Here is a 21853-nt window from a genome sequence, read left to right as displayed (position 1 = left end):
GGGTCAAAGTGCAAGCATGCCATGAAGGACACATCCCAGTAGAGTCCAGCGTGGTCGCCAGGTTCCCCCCAGAAATATTTAGGAATTGTTGACTCTGCCGTGTCAGTGAACTCAGTTGACTAAGTTAATGTCACAACAAACTGTCACCGGGCTCTTTGGAAAGGGACACAGATCAACATGGTTGATAGTGGAACCTGAAAACAGAGAGGCTTTGAGAGAGCTCTTGTGCTCTTTGTAACCTTCCAGTTTGGAGTACTTGAAGGAATTATTCGTGGGGCTGCCTCGAATCGAAAGCTTCAGTGAGTTGCCACAATGCCAACTGGACCAGCCAGGGCAGCCATATTGCACCAATCCTTAAAGAATTGCATTGGCTACCTGTCTGCTTCTGAGCCCAATTTGGCAATTCCTGATCTTTCCAGCCTTTTGCTACCAATATTCGGGCCGCTGCAATTCCATACAGAAACACTTCTTTTGACTTGTTTGGGATTTCTTTGTCCACCATACTTAATAGAAATATCTCTGGCCTTTTAGTAAAAGATATCCCCATCGTCTTTTTTAATTCCTCATAGATTCCCCCCCCCAAAAAAACTTTGATCTTTCCGCACCGCCACCACATATGAATCATGTCCCCGTTATTCGCTCCACATCTCCAACACACATTTGCTAAGCTTTTATACATTTTGGAAAGTCTGGAAGGCGTGAGATACCAAAGGTGGGCCCAGGGCCGTCTTAAGGAGATCGGCCGCCATGGCGCAGTGATCCCTCCAGCACCCCCGGCGTACCGCCTCTCCGCTGCCTCCCTCTTGCGCTTGCCGTCTCTTGGGAGGGGGGGTGGGTGAGCAGGGGATGAGGGGCGTGGCGCTGGAGTGGTACGGGGTTCTGCGCGCCCTTCCAGTGCTCCCAGGACGGGAGGCAAGGGCGGCCGGCTTGCAGCCCGACCGGTACCGGCATGGGCAGCAGCGGCTGCGCCACCGGCGCGCGAGCACCTGGCCAACAGCCCGCCCTTCGGGGCAGGGGCGGGTTGGGGAGGGGAGGGGGGCGTCCGGTATGCCGGTGGGCTCAATCCTTCCGGCGCCCCCATGCGTCCAGGGGAGAGCACTGGTGGCGCAAGCACCCGGCCGCCTGTGGGGGCGGGGGGGGGCTGCCGGTGGGGCCGCGCTACTCCCCCCCGCTTGCTGCGCTCGAAGACAGGGCTGTGCCGCTGGCGCGCGAGTGCCTGCCCACCCATCCGCCCGTGGGGTCAGGTTGGGGAGGGGGTGCCTGGTATGCCGACGGGCTCACGGGAGCGCCCCTGGGGGCCCAGCACCCTGGTGTGCTGCGCCACCAGCCCAAATGGAAGAGACGGCCCTGGGTGGGCCATTTTTAACATGTTTTCTCTTATGTTGTGATTAGCTGTGAATTTCAAATTTACCTTCCATAGGGTTTCCCAATCTTTAATCATAATTGGATGTCCCACATCTTGTGCCCACTTTATCATTGAGACTTTGACCATCTCATCCATTACTTCGAAATCTAATAGTTTCTGAGCCCAATTTAAGGTGCTTACCTTTAAAACCTGAATGACTTAGGACCCGAATACCTGGAGCAATACCTCTTCCAAGTCAGTCTGCTGCTTCTTTAACTTCGGTCAGGGGGTGGGGAGCAGGGGTCCCAACTTGAATAAAATATTGTGGGGGCCCAGGTAAGTCCTGCCCTGCATCATCGATCACATGATGCAATGCACACACCACATTTGAATGGGAATGCCCCTCAAATATGCCCCCACACCCCCTAGGAGTTGGCTCCCAAGGTGGGGAGCCACCATTTCTTTCCCACCATTAGGAGAGGCTGTTTGGTGGTGGCACAGGATTTAGGGATGGGATAGACATTCAATTCAGTTTGCAATTAAAGCTGAACCTTCGCTCATTTGCAAGTCCCAAAACCATACGAATTTGCAATTAAATTCTTCAGACGTGTAATGTGTACAGCGCAGCATACCATAGCAAAGTACACATGAAAATGCATTTTAGTGAATATAACATACAAAAATGCATTATATTAGGGGAAATTCCCCCCTCCCTAAAAATGTGTATATATTAATCAAAATAGCATACAAATGTGAATATCAGGAGAAAATTGCATTGAAACGCACGGCGGCTTTTAAATAAATATATAAATCGCAAAGTGAGGTGGAAATGTGGGGAACTTAACATAAGGTTAGAAAAATGAGGAACTGAAAGAAAACACAATTGACAAGATTCACCTCTCCAAGACAGGATAAGTCCTCCATGACAATATCTCTTCTAGGGAAGGTTCAAGCACTGTTGCTGATTGCTTTCAGTAGCTGACCTTCCAAATGAGTAGGAAAAAACTGAGAGGCGAATACCCCCCCCACACACACACACACAACCCCACCTAAGAATACTGGCATTTAAGTGTCTGTATCTGAAAAGAAACTGCCATTTTTGAGACTCAGAAAGACCAAATGAGCTGAATTTGGACTGTGGCCTCTCCAGACTGGGTTGGGCTTTGTTTTGTTTTTCTGCAGATGTATTCTACAGCAGGTGATTGATGCAAAAACAGTGCATTCGTGGTGAAATTATACTGGGTGGTCCACATACCATTTATTACCTGTTCTGTGGTGTTTTCCTGTTACTGCCATCTGGAGGGACACTCTTGCACCAGAGTAGGGTTGCCATACGTCTGGAATTTCCCGGACATACACCCTGTAAACAGCACCCAAGGTAAATTGCAAAAATGTACAGGAAAGTGTAGATTTCATTAAAAATAGCTTTAAAAACTCATTTTTGTGATTTTTTTTTTTTTAAAAAAGCTCAACAACTATTGTGTCCGGATTTTCACTTTTTGAAATATGGCAAGTCTAACTATTGAGCAAAATAGCAGGGGACACACACACGGACACACGGACACACACACACACGGACACACACACACACACACACAAATACTCAGAACATTTCATAGAATCACAGCATTATAGAGATGGAAGGGACCCTGAGGATAATCTAGTCCAACCCCCTGCAGTGCAGGAATATGCAGCCATTCCACTAAGGGATCAAACCTGTGACCTTGGTGGTACAAAAAGTTACAGGACTTCAGCAGAAAGGTGCGGGACATGCAAAGAGCTTAGAATGAGCTAGTTTGACCGAATGAATTTCAGTGAACTAGTTATAAAATCTGTAAACTATACCTGAAAGTGATAATCATAATTGCCAAGTGAGCAAACGATGATGATGATGATGATGATGATGATAATAATAATAATAATAATAATAATAATAATAATAATAATAATAATAATAATAATAATAAATTATTATTTATACCCCGCCCATCTGGCCGGGTCTCCCCAGTCACTCTGGGCGGCCTCCAACAAATACCAAAATACAATACAAAGTCACAAATTAAAAACTTCCCTAAACAGGGCTGCCTTCATACTGGTGTAGAAGTTTGAATGACTTCTAGTTCATTTTCATGCTCATGCTTCCCCCCCCACACACACACAGTAAGGGCTGGACTATTAGCTTTCGAAAGCAAACCAATTGGACAGCTATAAAGAAAGTTAGAAAGCAAACTGTGGAGGCAATGTTTGTAAGGCTTATAAGACAGACATGGAGGTCCTGCTGTTGTTAAGGACTCATAGCCAGTTAATCACTGTCACTAAGCAATATAAACTGTGTCTCCATCTATGCTCAACCCGTATCTCTGTAAATTAATGCAAATATAGCCAAATGCCAATAAGCATCCAGCAACCTCCTTCTGTAGGAAACCAAGCCCAGGTAAGTGCTGTAAACCTGGAACTTCTCACCGCTTGGAGAAGAGGGGTGAGCATAACCATACGGATATTACAGCCTTCTCTCGAGCATCTAACCACAGTTAGTGCAGTAGGCAAGATCCTGGAGAAAGCAAATTCTAATGGAAAATAATGCAATTTGCTTTATCCAAAGTCAATTGCTGGCCCAATAGCTGAGTTCCAGTTAAGAACATCACATGCTGCCACAAGGAAAGAGAACGGACAGTTTGCTCCGGCACAGCAGAGAGCCCTCGGCGGTTGCCATGTGATAGTGAGTAGCTCTGGTTATAGCTCAGTAATCAGGGCCTTAACTGCTGCTTTGCTCTGCTAGCATGACATCAGGGAGCTGCTTCGTAACGCGTAATGATTAACCATGTTGTATTAACCGTCTATTATGAGGGCTTGTGGGGTGCCCGTACAATTTATAATGTGGTTCTCTCTCTCTCTCTCTCTCTCTGTGTGTGTGTGTGTGTGTTTGATTTGTAGTCCAATCCACTTTGGAAGCTCATGTTGGGAAAGCCAATCATATAAACTATGATTCCCCTCTAATAATATAATATACCAAACTTTATATATGTAATTGTTGTTGTTTTAATTGTTTTATATGTACTCATTGTTGCTTTTAAATAAATAGTATAAATAATAAAATTATTATTATTTTATAAAAACATAGAACATAGAATAATGTTAGATACGCAATTGTTTTCACTGTTTTTATATAGGCAGCTGTTTTACAGATGTTTCCGTCGTAATGTAAATTGCTTTGAGGTGTCTCATGGGAAGCAATTAATAAATAATGTTGCTGTTGCTGCTGCTGCTGCTGTTAAATAATCATTATAAAAATGCCTAATGCACAATGAACAGTTTATTCCTACTCATCAGGATCCAGTTCTGATAGGAAAGATTCACAACTCTGGGGCCGCCACCGATAAGTTCTGTCTGCTGGGTAGCCATGGGCAAAAGCCATTTCCTACTTCACAAACCTGTTGTGATGGCAAGCAGTCCAATAAGGTGAACAAAGTGCTTTGCACTCTGATTCAGTGCTATTAGCATTTTTAGCTCACTCTTTACCTCCCCCCCCCCCGCAAGGTCAGTGATAACACGAAAGGAAAAGGGACTGAGAGCAAGGAGGAAAAAGAAGTCAGTGCTTCTTGGTTATAGGTTTCTTGTAATGACCAGCCGGAACAGAAGCATACTTATAATTTTCCTAAGGATGGCACAGCTAATTGGCAATACTTGCAGTATTAGAACTGAGTCCTAGTACTGGTTAAATATAATAATAATAATAATAATAATAATAATAATAATAATAATAATAATAATAATAATAATAATTTATTATTTATACCCCGCCCATCTGGCTGGGTTTCCCCAGCCACTCTGGGTGGCTTCCAACAGAATGTTAAAATACAATAGTCTATTAAACATTAAAAGCTTCCCTAAACAGGGCTGCCTTCAGATGTCACACACCACTCCAGTCCCCAAGTGGTGCGATATTCCAGGGGTCCAGGGGCTAACCCAGGGTTTGTGTATCCTTTGGAAATGCGGCACAATGGAGACGGTGGTGTCTTTATGATATAGGTATCGCTCCGGTGGGAAAGTAAACGGCGTTTCCATGCACTGCTCTGGTTCGCCAGAAGCAGCTTAGTCATGCTGGCCACATGGCCCAGAAGCTGTACGCCGGCTCCCCCGGCCTATAGAGCGAGATGAGCGCCGCAACCCCAGAGTCATCCACGACTGGACATAACGGTCAGGGGTCCCTTTACTGTTTTATACAACCTGAGTCTCTGATGGAGGGGCTCATGGCATTACACCCGAAGAGGTTCTTGCTTCTCCCATGGCCAGTCTTGGATGCCAGCAGAAACCAGCCACTGTTTCTTATTTTCACAGTATTTTTTATTTTATTTTTAATGAGGTGGTTCAGCTGAGAGAGCAAGACTGGCCCAAGTCCACCCAACGATCTTCCCGTCCGAAAAGGGATTCAGACCCTGGTCTCCCAGGTCCTAGCCTGACACTCTAACCACTACACCACGCTGCCTCTCCGGAGTGATTAGTCCAGGATTTTATTTCACGCAACTGGTGAAGTCTACTGGGGTCGGCTTAACCCATCATAATGTTAAGTTTCTTAAATGCCACAAGGGTCTTATTTTTAACTCGTGTTTGGCGAACTTTGGCAGGGGACCCCGGCCTTAGATATTTCCACGTGCGATCGTTGGCGGAGAGGCTGCTGCTGCTGCTGCTGCGATTACTTTTTGAAGAATCCGCTTCCACCAGCGCAGATTCCCCTGACAGTACATGGAAGCGAAGCGCCCAGCCTGCCCGTCTCACGTTGCTGAGAGCCAGAGCGACCAATAGCCTGGCCAAGCCCGCCCAGAAGAGGGGAAAAGGGGGCGTGGCTTAGCCGCGGTGGGCGTGCCTCGCCGCCCGTCTCCAACCCCGAGAGGCTTCCCCGGGGATTCAGGTTGCTGCTCCGGTGTCGTCGGAGCTTCTGCTACAAACTTCTTCGCAAACTTCCCCTCGCTTGGCCCGAATTGCGGCCGCGATGTCCTCGGTGCAGGTGCTTTACCCTCCCAACGTGCACCGCTGCAGCATGCTCAGCTCGGCGGCGTTCCCCAAAGACGAGCCGGCGCAGGGTGAGTTGCTTCGCGGCCGCGGAGGCGCAATTCGGGGGAGACTGTGGCGGACGCGGGAGCTCTGCTTGATCACCAGAGTGGATTGCTCTTCTTGCAATAGGGTCCGAGACTCGTCTTTGCCTTCGGTTCTGGGGATCCTCACGCTGCCAATTGGGGGGCAACGGGCTTCCTGCTGCTCAGTGTCAAAACTTCTGAGAGCCCACCAAAAAAAAAAAATACCTCTTAGCTGCACCACAAGCTTTGCATTATCGGTTTAATTCTCCCAGCCTTGTGCAAACTTAATTTGCTGAGAATTTTCAAGAGAGGTTCCCCAACTCCTTGCGCTCCTCCGAATGAGCCACAGCCCCCCTGGGGAGATCGAATGAATAGCAGGCCCGTGGAAGGTGACATCCCCTCTCTCTGGTCTGATGGCACTAGCGAGGCTGCAGTGGGTGGCCGGATCGTTCACACGAGTCCGCGATCAGATTGCTTTTAGTCAATGGCTGGGGATCCGTGGAGCGACGACGCGTCCCGCTCCGCCAAATGCCTTAAAGCCGCTCGCAGGGCCGTGAAACTCCACTTCTTCCTCCCCTCCTTTTTTTTTCCTTTGATCCGCTTGCTAAGAATGCGAATTAACGATGGAAGCCCATTCTTGGGCTAAAAGATCCCTGCATTGCAGGGGGTTGGGCTAGATGACCCTGGTGGCCCCTTCCAGCTCTACGATTCTTGGATTCCGTCCGTGTGTCGTACTCATTTGCAGAAGTTGGAGCGGTTATTTCCTTGGCTTGTGGGAGGGGGCGCGCGGCTCTTGTGAAACTCTGCTCCGGGAGATTTCCATTCGGTTGCCTGTTTCCAAGTGCGACGAGGGGAGCAGCCTAGTTGCCGCTCAGTGCTGACCTCTGCAGGCGGCGGCTGGTTTTCTGCGTTCCTTTGCTACTGCGTTTAAAAGCTTCATTTTATTTTATTTTTTATTTTGGAACCTGTTGCTCACCGTTGGACTTGCAGCTCCTACAGTCCACAAAACCCTGGTTAGGACTGGAGTTGAACAGCATCCAAAAGGCAACAGGTTCCCCACCCCTGGCAAACCAGTTAGGGGTGACATTCACTGGGTGACTGTGTGGGCCAGTCACCATTGCTCCACCTAACCTACTTTTTACTGTACAGGACTGTTGTTGCTAAGAGACCAAGATGGCGAGGGAGAAAGCCATGCAAAGTGGCTTTGAGCTTCTCTGCAGGAAATGTGGGAGATAAGTGTGTACGCAAATTAAACACCCATTGGTGACCACTGAGTTGAATGGTGGGGGGGGGGAGAGAAAACGTACCTTGTTTTCTGCACATGGCCTTGAAACCCTCCCAGAGTGGACTCTTTTGTGTCACAACAGCTGTTGTTTTGTTTTTGTTTTTGTTTTAAGAATAAGCAGTCTGCTGGTTGGGTCGGCAGACTTGGCTGACCGGAAAGAGTGTCGCCCTTAAAAATAATTGACCCCTCTCCTTTTCTGCTCTTTCAACGTATTTCACATAATTGCCTCCTTAATTCTTACAACGACCCTGTAAGATAGGCCAGTAATGTTATCTGCATTAGTGAGTTCGTAGCAGAGGCAAGATATAAAGGAGGCCTTTCTCAGCTTTTCTGTCACTCAGCTGCACATGTAATAACAGGGCCGGCCCAAGACACTTTGCTCCCTGAGGCAAGGGACACAGCACACCTCCACCCACCCCCCCCACACAAGCTGGTCAAACTGGCATCTCAGCACCTGTCCCAGGACAACACCATCCACCCTTCCCTGAGGCTTGCTTAGGGGGACACTCACCCCCCCCACAAGGCTATCTGGTGCCTGAGGGAGTTACCTCACTCTGCCTAATGCAGTGTTTTTCAACCTTTTTTGGGCAAAGGCACACTTGTTTCATGAAAAAAATCACGAGGCACACCACCATTAGAAAATGTTAAAAAAATTAACTCTGTGCCTATATTGACTATATATAAAGTAATTCTCTTGAATTTTTCAATTTTTCCCACGGCACACCAGGCAACATCTCGCGGCACACTAGTGTGCCGCGGAACAGTGGTTGAAAAACACTGGCCTAATGGTAGGGCCAGGCCTGAGTGACACCCCCAGCACCTGTACCTAGAGTAAATGGGGTTCTCCTTTGTTTCATTGACACAGGGGGATGACTAAAAATCTGAGCTACCTTTAGCTTAACTGAGAGTGGGGTGGGGTGGGGTGGGGGGCTCCTCTGCTCAATGACTGCTTGCCCATGAGGAAGAAACACACTAGTGTGGCATCGTATTTTGGGCCATTCCCAGTGTTTTATTTTTGGAATGATGCTTTAGGATCCAGCCAGGACTTTGGCCCCGCAGCTTTATCCCCCTTGGCTGTGCTTGTGTTGTCTCCCACAAAGGTAGGCAATCAACAAAGGTGCCTGTTTCTCTGTTCAGTAGGCGAGAAATGACATGTTTCCTGGGAATCTTGTGCGGCAAACTCTTGTCCCGTCAAGGCGCCCCCTCCCATCACCAAACCCACAGACTAGCCCTCTCTTGGGGCTGAGGAAACATCCCTCTGCCTTGCTGATGTGCTCTGTGACGTGGGCAGTCCCGTATCAAAGCGTTTATGGCTATTCCTCCCTGTCTCCGGGGGCATTTCTGGCATTCCAAGGGAGCTTAGATAGATATGACACAAGGCTTGGCTTATCATTTTGACGCTCACCTTTGCGGGAAAGTGAAACTTGCTCTGCTGCGATGGAAAAGGTGATATGGTCATCTGGTGTGCCGCTGGATGATTTACACTGATTTGGGTGTATCTGCTCGGCTGCAATGTACTCCTCGCTTTATTGAGTCAATGGGATTGTTGTTGTTAGTCATTTCCGTAGCTTAAAGAGGAAAGGATTTATGGCTGAGAATATGCAACGTGTGCTCGGATTGATCATTCCCAAGTCCGTGCACTGGTGGCAGATATGCATTGAGGCCGATCCTATAATATTAGTAAAATGCAGCCTTTTTGAAAAGAAGACCGTGGGTGGGACGCTGGGAGCAGTTGTGCCACTTGCAATTTAATTAAAGAGGCGGAAGGCGAGCAGAGTGTCCCTCTCGCCCCGTGAATCAGTGGAGGCTGGGGCGGAGGGCGAGAAAAGGTTCCCCCACCTCTTTCTCCAACTTCACATTCGTTGATGGTTGCAACTCAACCCACGCTTCGGAAAGACGAAAGAGGGCTGATTGAGCGATGGCCTTTGATGTCCAGGACAGGAGAGCTCCCGAAGCTACCAAGAGCTGGGCTCAGGCAGCAAAAATTATGCCGGTGAAGGCGGGGTGGGGCCCGGGGGAGCGCGTCGATGCAGAGGATTTGCAAGCGCCAACTTTTAAAATACTATATCGCACGTGGTGGATAAACAAGCGGCGGCGAGGAGAAGCGTAAAGGCTCCTCGCGTGCCTCTCCTCGATTGGCTGCCGTTGCCTTTCCAATTCGTTTAAAGGACTCCTGCCTGCTGCACACCCCGCCCCCTTCTTATTGCCGTGCGCGCTTCTCCCTGTTTCAACCCCTGGCGGTTTCAAGCCTCACCGAAAAGAACTCCTCCTTTTACCCCACACACGCCTCTTCTGATTGGCTCGGCTTTTTCGCGGCTTCCTCCAGCTCGCCTCACCATTGGCTAGGGTCGGCGTGGAGTTGGAACGTTTGTAAAAGCGAAGGAATTCCAAGGCGCACGCGTTGGGAGGGGGGGGAAGCGCCAAGCGGCCACACATACACACAAATAAACACGCGCGAGGCAATATTGGCCGGAGAGGACCCGGCCGCCGCTTCGAGTGACCGACTTATCAGGCCATGCTCTTGGCTCAAGGCCCCATTTGCCACCAGGGTCCCGAAGGGCCGCCGGCTGCCGATGCAGCCGAAGAGAAGCCTTGCTCCGCCGGTACGCAGCAGCAACAACAAGGAGCACGTGGGGCGGTTTTTGTGAATGGAGCGAGCGTGTTGGCTTTCGTTGTTCTTTGCAAGCAAACCGCAGCCGGTGTGGGTGGAAGGCTGGGTGTCTGGCTGGCTGGGCGGGTCCCGGCAGAACTCGCCACGCTGATGCGCTTCTTTCCTTTTCTCCCCCCCCCCCCCCGCAGGGAAGGCGACGTTGGAGACGCGCTACCGCTTGGGAGCGTTGATTGGGAGCGGCGGTTTCGGCACCGTCTACGCGGGGACCCGGCTCAGCGATTCTCTCCCGGTGAGTGACCGATCGGCGTCTTTTCTCTCTATATCAGTCGCGCGTGCATCTGTAGATATACGTATTATGTGTGTTTGTTTGTGTGTGTGTCTATAGAGAGACAAACACACGTAAATGTACATAATACATATATCTACACATGCACGCGCGACTGAAATGGCCAAATGTAGCACGAGGAGCCGACCGGCGGCTTTTAGGACAGATGGAAATAAATGGCATATTAGGGTCGTGCGATTTTGGGGGGGGGGGGGCTGGAGTGGAATTAATGATCCGCGCGAGAGAGAGAAGAAAGAGAAGCCAGCAGCGAACAAAAGGGGAGGGAGAGGCGTGACTCTTGCTCAATTCGGGGCTGCACCATGCGCGCTGCCTGCTTTGAATCCCAGGTTATCTGCTCGTTTCCCTTTCTCCAACCTGTTCTGTTTCTCAGAGGGTGTGTTACTGTCCCCGATGAGTGATGCGCCTGGACTCCTTGCTATGCTCTGTGCTGCTCGCTTAGCCTTTGGCTCATCAAGCTGGTTTCCTGGTAATAATTATTAAGGAGAGGGAGAGAGTGCACGCAAGCTCATCCTGTGACGAAGAAGGCATCACTGCTGTTTAATACATGTGCAGTAGCCACGCAGGGCTATGCTGAGTTCCGAACTTGGAAATTAATGCAGCGGTAATAGTTTAATAATATACAGCTGCAGCAAATAATGATGCACACCTGTTTATCTGCTATTGGCTGTGCTTGAGTTACAAAATGTATGCATGTTGCATTGGTTGTGTGTGACTTGCAGGTGTGTTAAGGGAGAGGTTGAGAAGGTGTGGAAATTCCCTGACTCTATTTTTTTTAAGAACTTTTGGGGGGTGCAGAGTCAAAAGCATTAGGACTGGATACTGAGGCAAGGGGCAGTATGCTATTTTGAAGCGTGAATGAAATAAGCCCCGAGAAGAGAAATTGTGGTGGTTTTCTCTTTAGCGGGGGAGTGTAGCTCCATTGTGGGGTTTTAAAGGTATTCTTATTCCCAAAGGGACAGAATGGCTACTACACCAGTGTTTTCCAAATTTGGGTCTCCAGCTGTTATTGGACTATAATTTCCATCAACCCTGACTATTGGTCCTGTTAGCTAGGGATGGTGGAAGTTCTAATCTGAAAACAGCTGGACACCCAAGTCTGGGAAACATGGATCTACACTTTTAAGAGCTCTCAATCAAGTAAATTCAGGTGTTGTTGAAAAAAATAATTACAAAAACACCAACCCCCCCCCCCCCCGCAGCCATAAATAGAAAAGCCACTATTTCCAGCAAATAGTTCTCTCTATTGCTGAGAGGTGGGGGTAGGGAGGGGCAGTATACTTTTCCAGCAAGGAGACGTTAAGACCTTATAAAGCATTGAAACAAGTAATGTGTTCAGACTCCTTCAGAATCTTACATTATAAGGGGTAATTCTGCTAGAGCAATCTCAAGCCTAAGATGACATGTGCTGAAATTGAAGAATAATCAATGCTCTGTCAGTAGAGCCTTTGGCAAGGCTTGGTAAAGAAATGCAACAACTCCATGAGAAAATAACCACATTGTTCATTTTAGACATTTCAGTTTGTTGACATTCTGGTTTGCATGCCATTAAAATATTTGTGAGAAACTCTGCAACAGACAGGTACCAAGTAGGCCTTTTTGATAAACTCGCTCATATATAATCTTGAAGCTTCAGCAACCTGCCATGGGTTAGAATCCTCACATAGCTTGCGGAAGATGCCTTTCCTTTGTGCAAAGAGTCCACTAGACGGTTGTAGGATCTGGTCTCACTCCTGGGTTGCAGCAGGGCTGGCTTCAAGTTTGAATGGGGGTCCTGAGTGAAGCGCCCCCTGGTGGCAGCATGGCCGGCAGCTTGGTCTGGCCGCCATATAGATCATTCCTATCTGGGGTATTGTGGGGAAATGGCAGCTGGGCTTGGCTGCCCAGTGCTGCTCGGAGCACCGAGTTGGGAATAAAGAAAGAAATCAGAAGGAGCCCAAGGCAGGTGTTGGTGGCAAACCCCTAGCAGCTGCCCAGCATCTTGCAGCCTGACCCGAGACAGGTCACAACAGCCATGCCTATCTCCGTGCATGGTGAAATGGGGTTCGTGCTAAAGGTGGATCCAAAATAGTGCTGGGAATTCAGCAGTAGGCTTTGCCTCCTAACAGGATTCCCCTTCCCTCCTTTTGCAGGTGGCCATCAAATATGTTGCCAAAGACAGAGTCTTGCAATTCCAACACATGGTGAGTTGCTGCTCTTTTGCGCCATTTCTCTCCCCATTGAGGCTGCCTGACTTGTTGAGCTACAGTGCCAGAGGTTGCTCTCATGCCTGTCTCCTTTTCTCTCTCCTTCCTTGCTTCCTTCTTCAGAACGGCACCCTGGTCCCGCTGGAAGTCGTGCTGCTGAAGAAGGTGTCTTCGCCGGGCTGCCGAGGCGTCATCCGCCTCCTGGATTGGTTTGAGCAGCCCGACGCGTACTTCATTGTGATGGAGCGCCCCCTCGTCTCCCAGGACCTGTTTGACGTCATCACCGACAGGGGCCCACTCCCCGAAAGCCTGGCCGCCGGCTACTTCCGGCAAGTGGTGGAGGCGGTGCGCCACTGCCACCTCTGCGGTGTTTTGCACCGAGACATCAAGGACGAGAACATTCTGGTCGACCTCCTGCAAGGAGACCTAAAGCTCATAGACTTTGGCTCGGGGGCGTTGCTTCGGGATGCTCCTTATACAGATTTCGATGGTGAGTGTGCGTGAGAGAGAGAGAGAGAGAGAGAATGCCAGAGACCACCACTCGGCGACAGGGCACACGCTATGCTTGCAAAAGGGTCCTGGGTTCAATTCCCGACATCTCCAGGAAGGGCCGAAAGATTCGACAGCAGCTACACTGTTGTCGGTGTAAGCAAGCCATTGCCAACCTTTGGGCTTGTGGTTCAAAACATCTGGTGAGCACCAGGTTGACGGCTGCATGGGACTCAGTGGTCTCGGTGGCAGGCGTTTTTTGGTTTTTTGTTTTGCAGAGAAGCACCCAGGAAGGAAAACAAGCCAGGAACACAAATCAATTGGGGGGGGGGGTTTCAACCTCAGCCATTATTTTTTTTGTGGACTTTGGCCTAAATCTGAACCACAGCTCAGACCTCTGGCAACAGCTGTTCGTCTCCTCCTCCTAGCAGCCTTCTGGGAAGGAGAGTGAGATGAGATGTCAGAAAGAGAGAAGGGAGAGAGAAAAGGGGTGGCAGGAAGAGCGGAAGGGGATAGTCCCGCCCGCTGCTGGCTTCGTCCGTCTCTCATAGACAAGAGTGTGGCCCTGAGGAGTATGGCCCTTGGTGGGAACAAATATTTCCTCCCAACCCCAATGTCAGAGGAACTGTCTGAAAATGTGCTGCAATCTCCCTATGAGAGGCACAGGAAGTTGTTATGTGGAGCTTTGAGCAATTCAGTGTCTCCCCACACCCGGTTTCCACATAGCAAAGCACATTATGTACTGTTGCCAATGTAAAATCAGAGGCTTTGGGTTGTGCCTTTTGTATTTGACCAAACTGGTGTGTGTGTGTGCGCGCGCAAAGTGTAGATCTGGGAGTTCTCTTCTGAGCGTCTGTAAAGTATGATAAAGGCCTAAACGGTCTGCTCTTAGGTTGACCGGCCTTTTTCTTGCTGAGAGATGCCATTGTTAACAACTTTTGGAGAAGCACAGGTTGCAAAATAAGTACACTCTTATTGCTCTCACGTTAGATGAGTTAGTCCTTAATTCATTGTAGCCATCCTGGTTTACACTCTTCTGCCCACCCCCCACCCCAGTGTTTACATGGAGAAGGAATTCCAGTCGGTCAGTGGTAATTGTTAGCTGGTCTGTTTGTATGCGCAGTTGCTCCAGATTGCCTCATCTGTAATGGTGTCCTCTTGTGTGTGCGCCCTAAGGTCATTGGCCTAGATGTCACTGGCCTGTAAACCTGATTTCACGTTGCAATACCTCAAAATGCAGGTAAAGGTTCGTGTGATGGAATGCTGTTCGACACAAATCAATTCTCTCTCGGGGCATTTATTTATAATCTTGAGGATCATTTATAATCTTGAGGATGTTTCCAACTCGAGAGTGGATCTGCTGAAATAAATTAGTCCCTGTCTGTTAATTTCAGTGGGTTTTTATTCTGAGACATGACCTGCAATTTCACTTATCCCCTCGAAAAGCCCTCCCTTCCCATCTCTCTTTCTGCTTATGTCTTGCCTTTTATGTTGCAAACATTTCTTATTATTGGTGCTTTGTAAGCATAAAATTGCTTTTAAGTAAATAAGACCATGGAGAAAACACCCCATTTTACAGATGGGGGTGGGAACTGAGGCTGGAGCAGCAGCATGCCAGTGCCAATTCATCGTGGAAGTCTCGTATATGGGGGAATCTGCTGCCCTAGGCTTCCTTGGGAAGAAATTGTGGGATATATATTTAATAAATAACACAAATATTTCATATCTGGTTCTTGGAATTTAGGTAATGGTGGTGGTCCTGCTCAACATGGGTGAGGAAGGAGCAACCTGGGAGGGATTTGGTAGCTCTGTTTCTTGTTCCTTTGGTGCCTCTCCAGGTATGTTTTCACCGGCTCCTTTCCATTCTTACAGGCACCCGGGTATACAGCCCACCTGAGTGGATAAAATACCACCGGTACCACGGCGTGTCTGCCACTGTGTGGTCCTTGGGAGTGCTGCTCTATGACATGGTGTGCGGGGACATCCCTTTCGAGCGCGACGAAGATATCCTCCTTGGGAAACTCCACTACCACTGCAGGGTATCCTCAGGTACAGACGCTACCCTAGACCCAGGCCAGTGGATATTTGCAAGGGTGCAAGAAGAGGCTCTATCTCGGTTTACCTTGAGATAGATGTTTGGCTAATTGGCATTCTGTGGACTATCTTTAGCAGGGGTTGCCAAACTACGGCCCGAGGGGCAGATGCGACCCACCAGGCTCGTAAATCCGGCCAGGAACCCTGCCGCCTGCTCAGTCAGTCCCCATGCTAAACTGGCACAGCGGCTGACTTCCGTGACACTGGTACGGCTTTGGATTGGCTGCAGGAAGCTCCTGCAACCAATCCAAAGCCGCAGACGCCTCTGGGCAACGCCCATTCCTTCCTGCTGAGGCAGCTGTGTATGGCCAAGAGCTGAGGGGGAGGAAGCAGCGGCGGCGGGGAGGCTGCCTCTGCCGCCCAGGCCAGTGGCCTGGGCTCTGTGCCCTGTGGACCCCTGGCCAAGGCAGAGGACGATGACGGTGCTGCCAAACACAAGGCTGCGGGGGGAGGGGGTCCTTTTGGGAGAAGGGGTGTCTCTTCGGGAGAGGGTGGGTCCGGCCCCCACAAGGTCTGAGGGACAGTGGACCGGCCCCCGCCTGAAAAAGTTTGATAACCCCTGATCTTTAGGACAAATTTTCTTTTTCTTTTTTTTCCAGTCAAGATGCTTATTTTTGTTAGACCAGCAATTTCACCACTAGGTTCCTTAAGAATTCTTAATGTATGCTTCTTGAATTTGGCAACTTCTTTGTACTTGATTCGTCACTGAGCCCTGGAGTGCCACAGTGGTTTGGACTATGGAGCATTGGTAGGCTCATGTGACAGGATACTGCCCTTGGGGGTGGATTGGCCTACCTCATAAAAGCTGGTTGACGTCTGCTCCATCTGCATAGCACTTCCTGCTTCGTTCAGTTGAAATGAGCATTGTTGAATTGAATAGACTGTGCTCTACTGTAAATAATATCCTGAATACCCTTGGGGAAAGTAATAATCTCCCGACTCCTATTCTTATCTCTTAAAATAGGACTAATTGTAGGGCATTTTGGGATAAGTTCTTAATGAGGTGCAAGGCACAAAGTGCTTTGCAAGACAGGGATAACGTAACTCAAGTCAGCAGATCATGAGACTGTTAATCTCAGAGTCATGGGTTCGAGCCCCACGTTGGGCAAAAGATTGCTGCATTGCAGGGGTTGGACTAGATCAGTGTTTCCCAAGCTGTTTTTTGGACTACAACTCCCATCATCCCTAGCTAGCACAACCCAATGGTCAGGGATGATAGGAATTGTAGTCCAAAACTGCTGGAGACCCAAGTATGGGGAACACTGGACTTAGATGATCCTCGTGGGCCATTCCAACCCTGCAATTCTTTTATTCGATGATATGAGGAAGGGCTGTAGCTCACTGGCAGAGCATCTGCTTTGCACACAGAAGTCCCCAGGTTCAATCCCTAGCATCTCCAGGTAGGGTTTTGTGGGAAAGGATCCTTCCTGAAGTTCTGGAAAGCTGCTTGCAGCCAGAGTTAGGCCACAGGCAGTGTTAGAAACTCAGGTATGTAAGCTAGGCACCAAATGGCTCCTTAAACCAAGGATAACAGTCACCAAAACAGAATGTCTGGCTGCCATTTTGGGGCAAGATGGCTCTAAAGTCTTATTTTTCAAAGGATGGGAGTGACTGTGATTGTTTATCAGTCAAACATCTGGCTAGTTCAGATGACAACCTTGAGCTATAGGTTAAGAACTTTGAGAACTTTTGACAAGAAAAGTAACTTGATCCGGGGACAGTCCACATATATATTGGCCTATTCCTACCTCTTTTTCTTATTGGTGACACAGACCATGCATCAACGTAAGAATATTCTTCACAACTGTGTGAGGAGGGCAGTGGGATGGGTTAAGTGACGACGAAGCTACAACAATCGGCTATAACGTTGTTCACTACCCCAGCTTGGGCTGCACAGGAAAAGCATTTTGGTTCCTGAAATTAATTCCAATTGTGCCGATAAAATATAACCGATAGAATTCTACAGGGTGTGATGTTAGTCTGTGAAAACAGTCGAGATCCAATGATCCCCCAGGCTTGCAGCTTCAGATGGTGGAGATGTCAGGCACCATCCTGGTGCCCGGGCATCTTCACTTGGTCTCAAGTGGCCAATAGCCAGGTGCAAAATGTGTGGGAACGTTTATATAATATAGTAGCAGAGTTAAACGTTCCTTATTTAAACCTGCACAGCGGCAGGTCCTTTCTTGATTGTCAATCGCTTTATCCCTCTCAAAATAAAGATATACATGAATCTGATTAATATCCAAAGTAAAGTAATTTACTGACAAATTCATTAATGTACATATTTAGGTTACAAAACAAAAGATATAAACTATATAAACTATATTAGTGAGTCTCTTAACACATCTTTAAGCAGCAGCAGCCTAACCGACCAACAGTCCAAAGCTAACTGACACAAAGTGGCAGTTGGTCCTCCCTTAGAATGTTGGACTTGACTGACATCATCCCACAAAGTGCGCCTGGCTAATTTCAAACACTGGCCCACGAGTTCAAAAACTGTCGTCCGCAAGCTTCATTCAGGTGATTTGCAGTGCGACCACATTCAATGTTCATATTTTTTTCAAAGTATGTATTGCTGCTTTTGTTTCTTACATTGCGTTTTGACGCTGTTCCGATACGGTACTACAACATCTAAGAAACGAAAAAGCAATAAAAACGCAAAGCACATCGCAACTACTACAGCAGGCAGAAAAATCATCAAATGGTGTGCCAAGACTAGAGATGTAAAATTTCTGGAAATTTGGAAGCTTGGGGAAAAAACCCATCCCCCCCCCCATTTTTTTTCAGGGGGGAAACAGAAATTTTCGGAAAAATTAAAAAAATGCTACATTAGCACTTCTTTTTTCTTTTCTAGATTGAAAGTCATTCTGTTACTTTAGAAACCTATAACTATGGACAATTTTAATGGGCATAAAATTATCACAACTAGCATATTAAAAATAAAGTGTATCCAAACAATTATTACAGAATTTACTTTTAAAATAATATTTATTTGTATTTGTAACAAATGGAGCCACAATCTCCTGAACTGTTTACTACTAGTTTATGTGGAACAAAAACAAACAAAGAAACAAAAAACTCCACAAAACAATTTTTAAAAATCCAGAACTAACAATTATTCATATTTCCTCTCCACAGTATTTTTTTAAAAAAATTCTCATAAAAAGAACTGAAGAAGGAAGTGGGACTAAATTTCAATGAATGAAATTTAATCAGAATCATTTTCTGAGCTGTAATGATCAGTATCAGTTTCAGTCTCTGCTTCTGCATCTACTCTGTTGTGTCTGTCATTATCACAGTTATTATGGACTTCTAAAAACTGAATGTTTGCTCGGATTGAAACAATTTTTCAATTTTTTTGGAAAAAAACAAAAAAGGCTTCAGCAAAAAAACGTTCCCCCCCCCAAAAAATTCCGTTTTTTTTCCCAGGCCTTCACATCTCTAGCCAAGACCCTCAGCTGTTTTCAGGTGGTCCATGGTGGTGCAAACAGGTTAGGAACCCCCGGTGTAGGAAGAGTTGAGCTTTCCGGAGCAATGCCTTGACTCTGTGCAACTTCCTGTGTGTTCCTATTGGGCGGTGTAATAACAGTGGTTCTTTCCTGCTTTGACAGACTGCCGTCACCTGATTGAGTGGTGCCTCTCGCTGGCCCCAGAGAACCGGCCTTCGCTGGAGCAGATCTTGGCCCATCCTTGGCTCCTTGCCTTCTTGGAGCAAGGCGGACGCAAAGCCCAGCAGCCCACTGTCCCCAAAGCTGGCACGAGCCTGTGACTCTGGTGGCCTCCGGACAGCAGTACTGGGGTGGGCCATTGCAGAAGGGACGGACGTAGCACGGTTTCTCCTGCGACGGCGGGCTGACGTACTCATTGCCTTGTTATTCCTGCTGATAGCTGAGTTCCTGCCCCTGGGTGGGGCGACACGACACCCCAGGTCTGTGGCAGGGACGCTGCCCACCCCAACTAGACAAGGGGGTCTGGCGTGCAGCCCCTGACCCCCCCAAGACAAAAGAGACCAATGAGCACTGCTCTGTTTACACAAGGACTGTCCCCGTTCCCCAGCGAGGGCTGCAGAAGACTGGCAGCGAGTGAACAGTGTTTAAAGCCATCTGTGCTGGCTTCCTCTTGTTACGCCTTTGTCAGTATTGGGAGTTTGGTGGACCTCTGGACCGACCTTCAGGCACCAGGACTGGATCGGCGTTTCGATGTGACGCGGGTGCAAGGGGTTGTTTCTTCTGGTGGTCAGCTTCTTATTTATTTGGCGTGACGTTCCTTTGGTGGGGAGCCCCCCCCCTCCGGGTCCTTCCTGCTCCTGTTGTTGTTTTTTTTGCTAAGCCATCATCTACCTGCTGTGGTTTTTTGGGCATAGAAACACTTTCTCCGGCCCAGCCGGGAAGTGACATGGTTATTGTGAACAGCCCCATGCTTCCATTCCTGTCCAGCCATTCCAAGTCTGAATCCAGTTTCCTCTAGTGCCTTGACTTGATGGGCGTGTGTGTGTGTGTGTTTTACCCCCTCTTCCTTTCACTTGGGTGAAGTTAAAGGAGTGGCGGGGGGAAAGCGGGCCCCACTTAACCTCATCAATAAGTGAAAACGAGAGAAAAAAATAAATCCATGAGTTGCTGGGTTTCTTTGTCAGAGTTGATCAAAACCCCTGGTGCCAGCTCTGTCCCGTACAAATGAGGACCTGGAGTTGTGTTTGCCGCTTTGAATTTGAAAGGCAAATCAAAGGAAGATTTTGAAACTTCGGAAAGCACTGGTGCTAGGTATTTTGGCCCTGCCAGCCAGCCAACCACTGGCAGCTTGAAGAACTTTCTGTTTCTGTCTTGCCAACTTGAAGCTCACAGTGCAAGAAGGGTTAGCCTACTTGGTGCCCACCAGATTTGGAAGTTGCTGTTAAGGCTCCCAACTCCCAGCAGCCCCAACTTGCAGGACTGATGGTCGGGGGATAGCGGTGGGAACTGCTAGTCTAAATGTCTGGTGGGCACCAAGTTGGCTATTCCTGCTGACTACTTTTCTCACCAGTTTCCATCTGTCAGCTCCTCCTCGCGGGAGATCTTGAAGTTTGGTCTGTGCTTGTGGATGCTGCAGAGTATTGTTTTTTCTCCCCCCCCCTCCCCCAGTGGCTCTGATCCCAGCCCACCCAAGTGGTAGCCTGTAAATGTGAGGCCTTTATTAGCACAGAAGCAGGTCCGATGGTGCCACAGATATTTTTCTAAAGCTGAAAAAAATCCTCTTTCAGCCACAGGTTGAGTATCTCCCCACCTTCGTTTGTGTGTGTGCGTGCTTTAGAATCTGAGAGAACAACAGGAGCCTATAGCATTGGCTGATTCTTGGAGGTATGTTTCCCTTGGGGCATCTGAAATAATTAGGTCCAATGCCTTCTTGTCTTTTTAATGGGAGGTGGTTCTTCAAAAGAGTGCTGGCAGGGCCTTCGCCAGCTCCTTGCATTGGCCCCAGAGAGGGTCTGGGATATGTATTTTTAAGGATAGCTAGTGGGCCCCAGCCTCTGGCAGATTAAAGCCTGAGTGGTGGAACAATGCCCTTCTCTTAGCCCAAGTCTCCTCCGATCACTGTAGAATTTTATTTATGTCAAATCACAGGAGGAGAGGCAGATATTAGCGCCAGGGGCCATTAAATCTGACAGTAGCGAATCGACTTCACACTGTACATTTCAAGCACCGTGATACGCTTTTAAACATTCGTGGCTTTTTCCAGAGAATCCTGTGGGCTGCAGTTTGTTAAGGGTGCTGAGAGTTGTTAGGAGACCACCTCCAATTCCCCTACAGTTCCCAGAGTTTCCTGTGGAGAGGAATTTAATCTCTGTGAAGGGACTAGTGGTTTCTTGACAACTCAGCGCCCCACAAACTGCTGCTCCCAGAATTCTTGGGGGGGGGGGGAAGCCATGGTTGCGCTTTAAACACACGGCGTGAAGTGGCCCTGGATGCTCATCCAGTTATTTCCTCGTTAGTCAGGCATCCGCAAATCACGGCCAGCCTTAAGAAGCAAACCTATTGTGTGCCGGTCACAGACATGCCCCTCTGCAATACGAAAGAGACACGGGTCTTGCATGATGCCACGCTGTGTTCAAGATCCAGGAGTAGCTTCCTTTACCCAGCTCTTACATTGGAAAGGAGAGTGAGAGCTCAACCCACTATCCTGAACCTCTGAGACCTTTGGGAAGCAGTGGAGAAGCTTTTTGCAAGCGTTTCCAGGGCTCAGTGTGGCAACGAGACTATTCCCCCCTCCTCACACACACACACTAAGGACGATGTTTCCCTTCCCATACTAAAGTATACATCCCTCAAGGGCGAGCCAGCAAGTGCCTGTGTCGATCTCTGCACCCACACCAGCGTAAGACTCCTGGTGAGTTGAGCAGCCTTGCAATGGTTTCTAATACCGCCTCTCTTTAAGGCATACTGACACAAGCA

The 21853-nt window shown here is 48.4% G+C and overlaps 1 protein-coding gene across 1 annotated transcript; it reads left to right on the top strand.

Annotated features, from left to right (window-relative positions):
* The first annotated feature begins 6279 nt into the window (after positions 1-6279).
* Positions 6280-21288, top strand: LOC117041971 (serine/threonine-protein kinase pim-3-like). Its single transcript, XM_033141369.1, has 6 exons — positions 6280-6426; positions 10505-10605; positions 12792-12842; positions 12969-13335; positions 15207-15383; positions 19040-21288. Exons 1-6 carry the CDS (start codon positions 6336-6338, stop codon positions 19195-19197), a joined length of 945 nt encoding a protein of 314 aa, XP_032997260.1. The 5' UTR covers positions 6280-6335; the 3' UTR covers positions 19198-21288.
* Positions 21289-21853: the final 565 nt, after the last annotated feature.

Source organism: Lacerta agilis, chromosome 2 (genome assembly GCF_009819535.1).
Source record: "Lacerta agilis isolate rLacAgi1 chromosome 2, rLacAgi1.pri, whole genome shotgun sequence".
Classification (NCBI taxonomy): domain Eukaryota; kingdom Metazoa; phylum Chordata; class Lepidosauria; order Squamata; family Lacertidae; genus Lacerta; species Lacerta agilis.
This window is presented reverse-complemented; position numbering and strand designations above follow the sequence as displayed.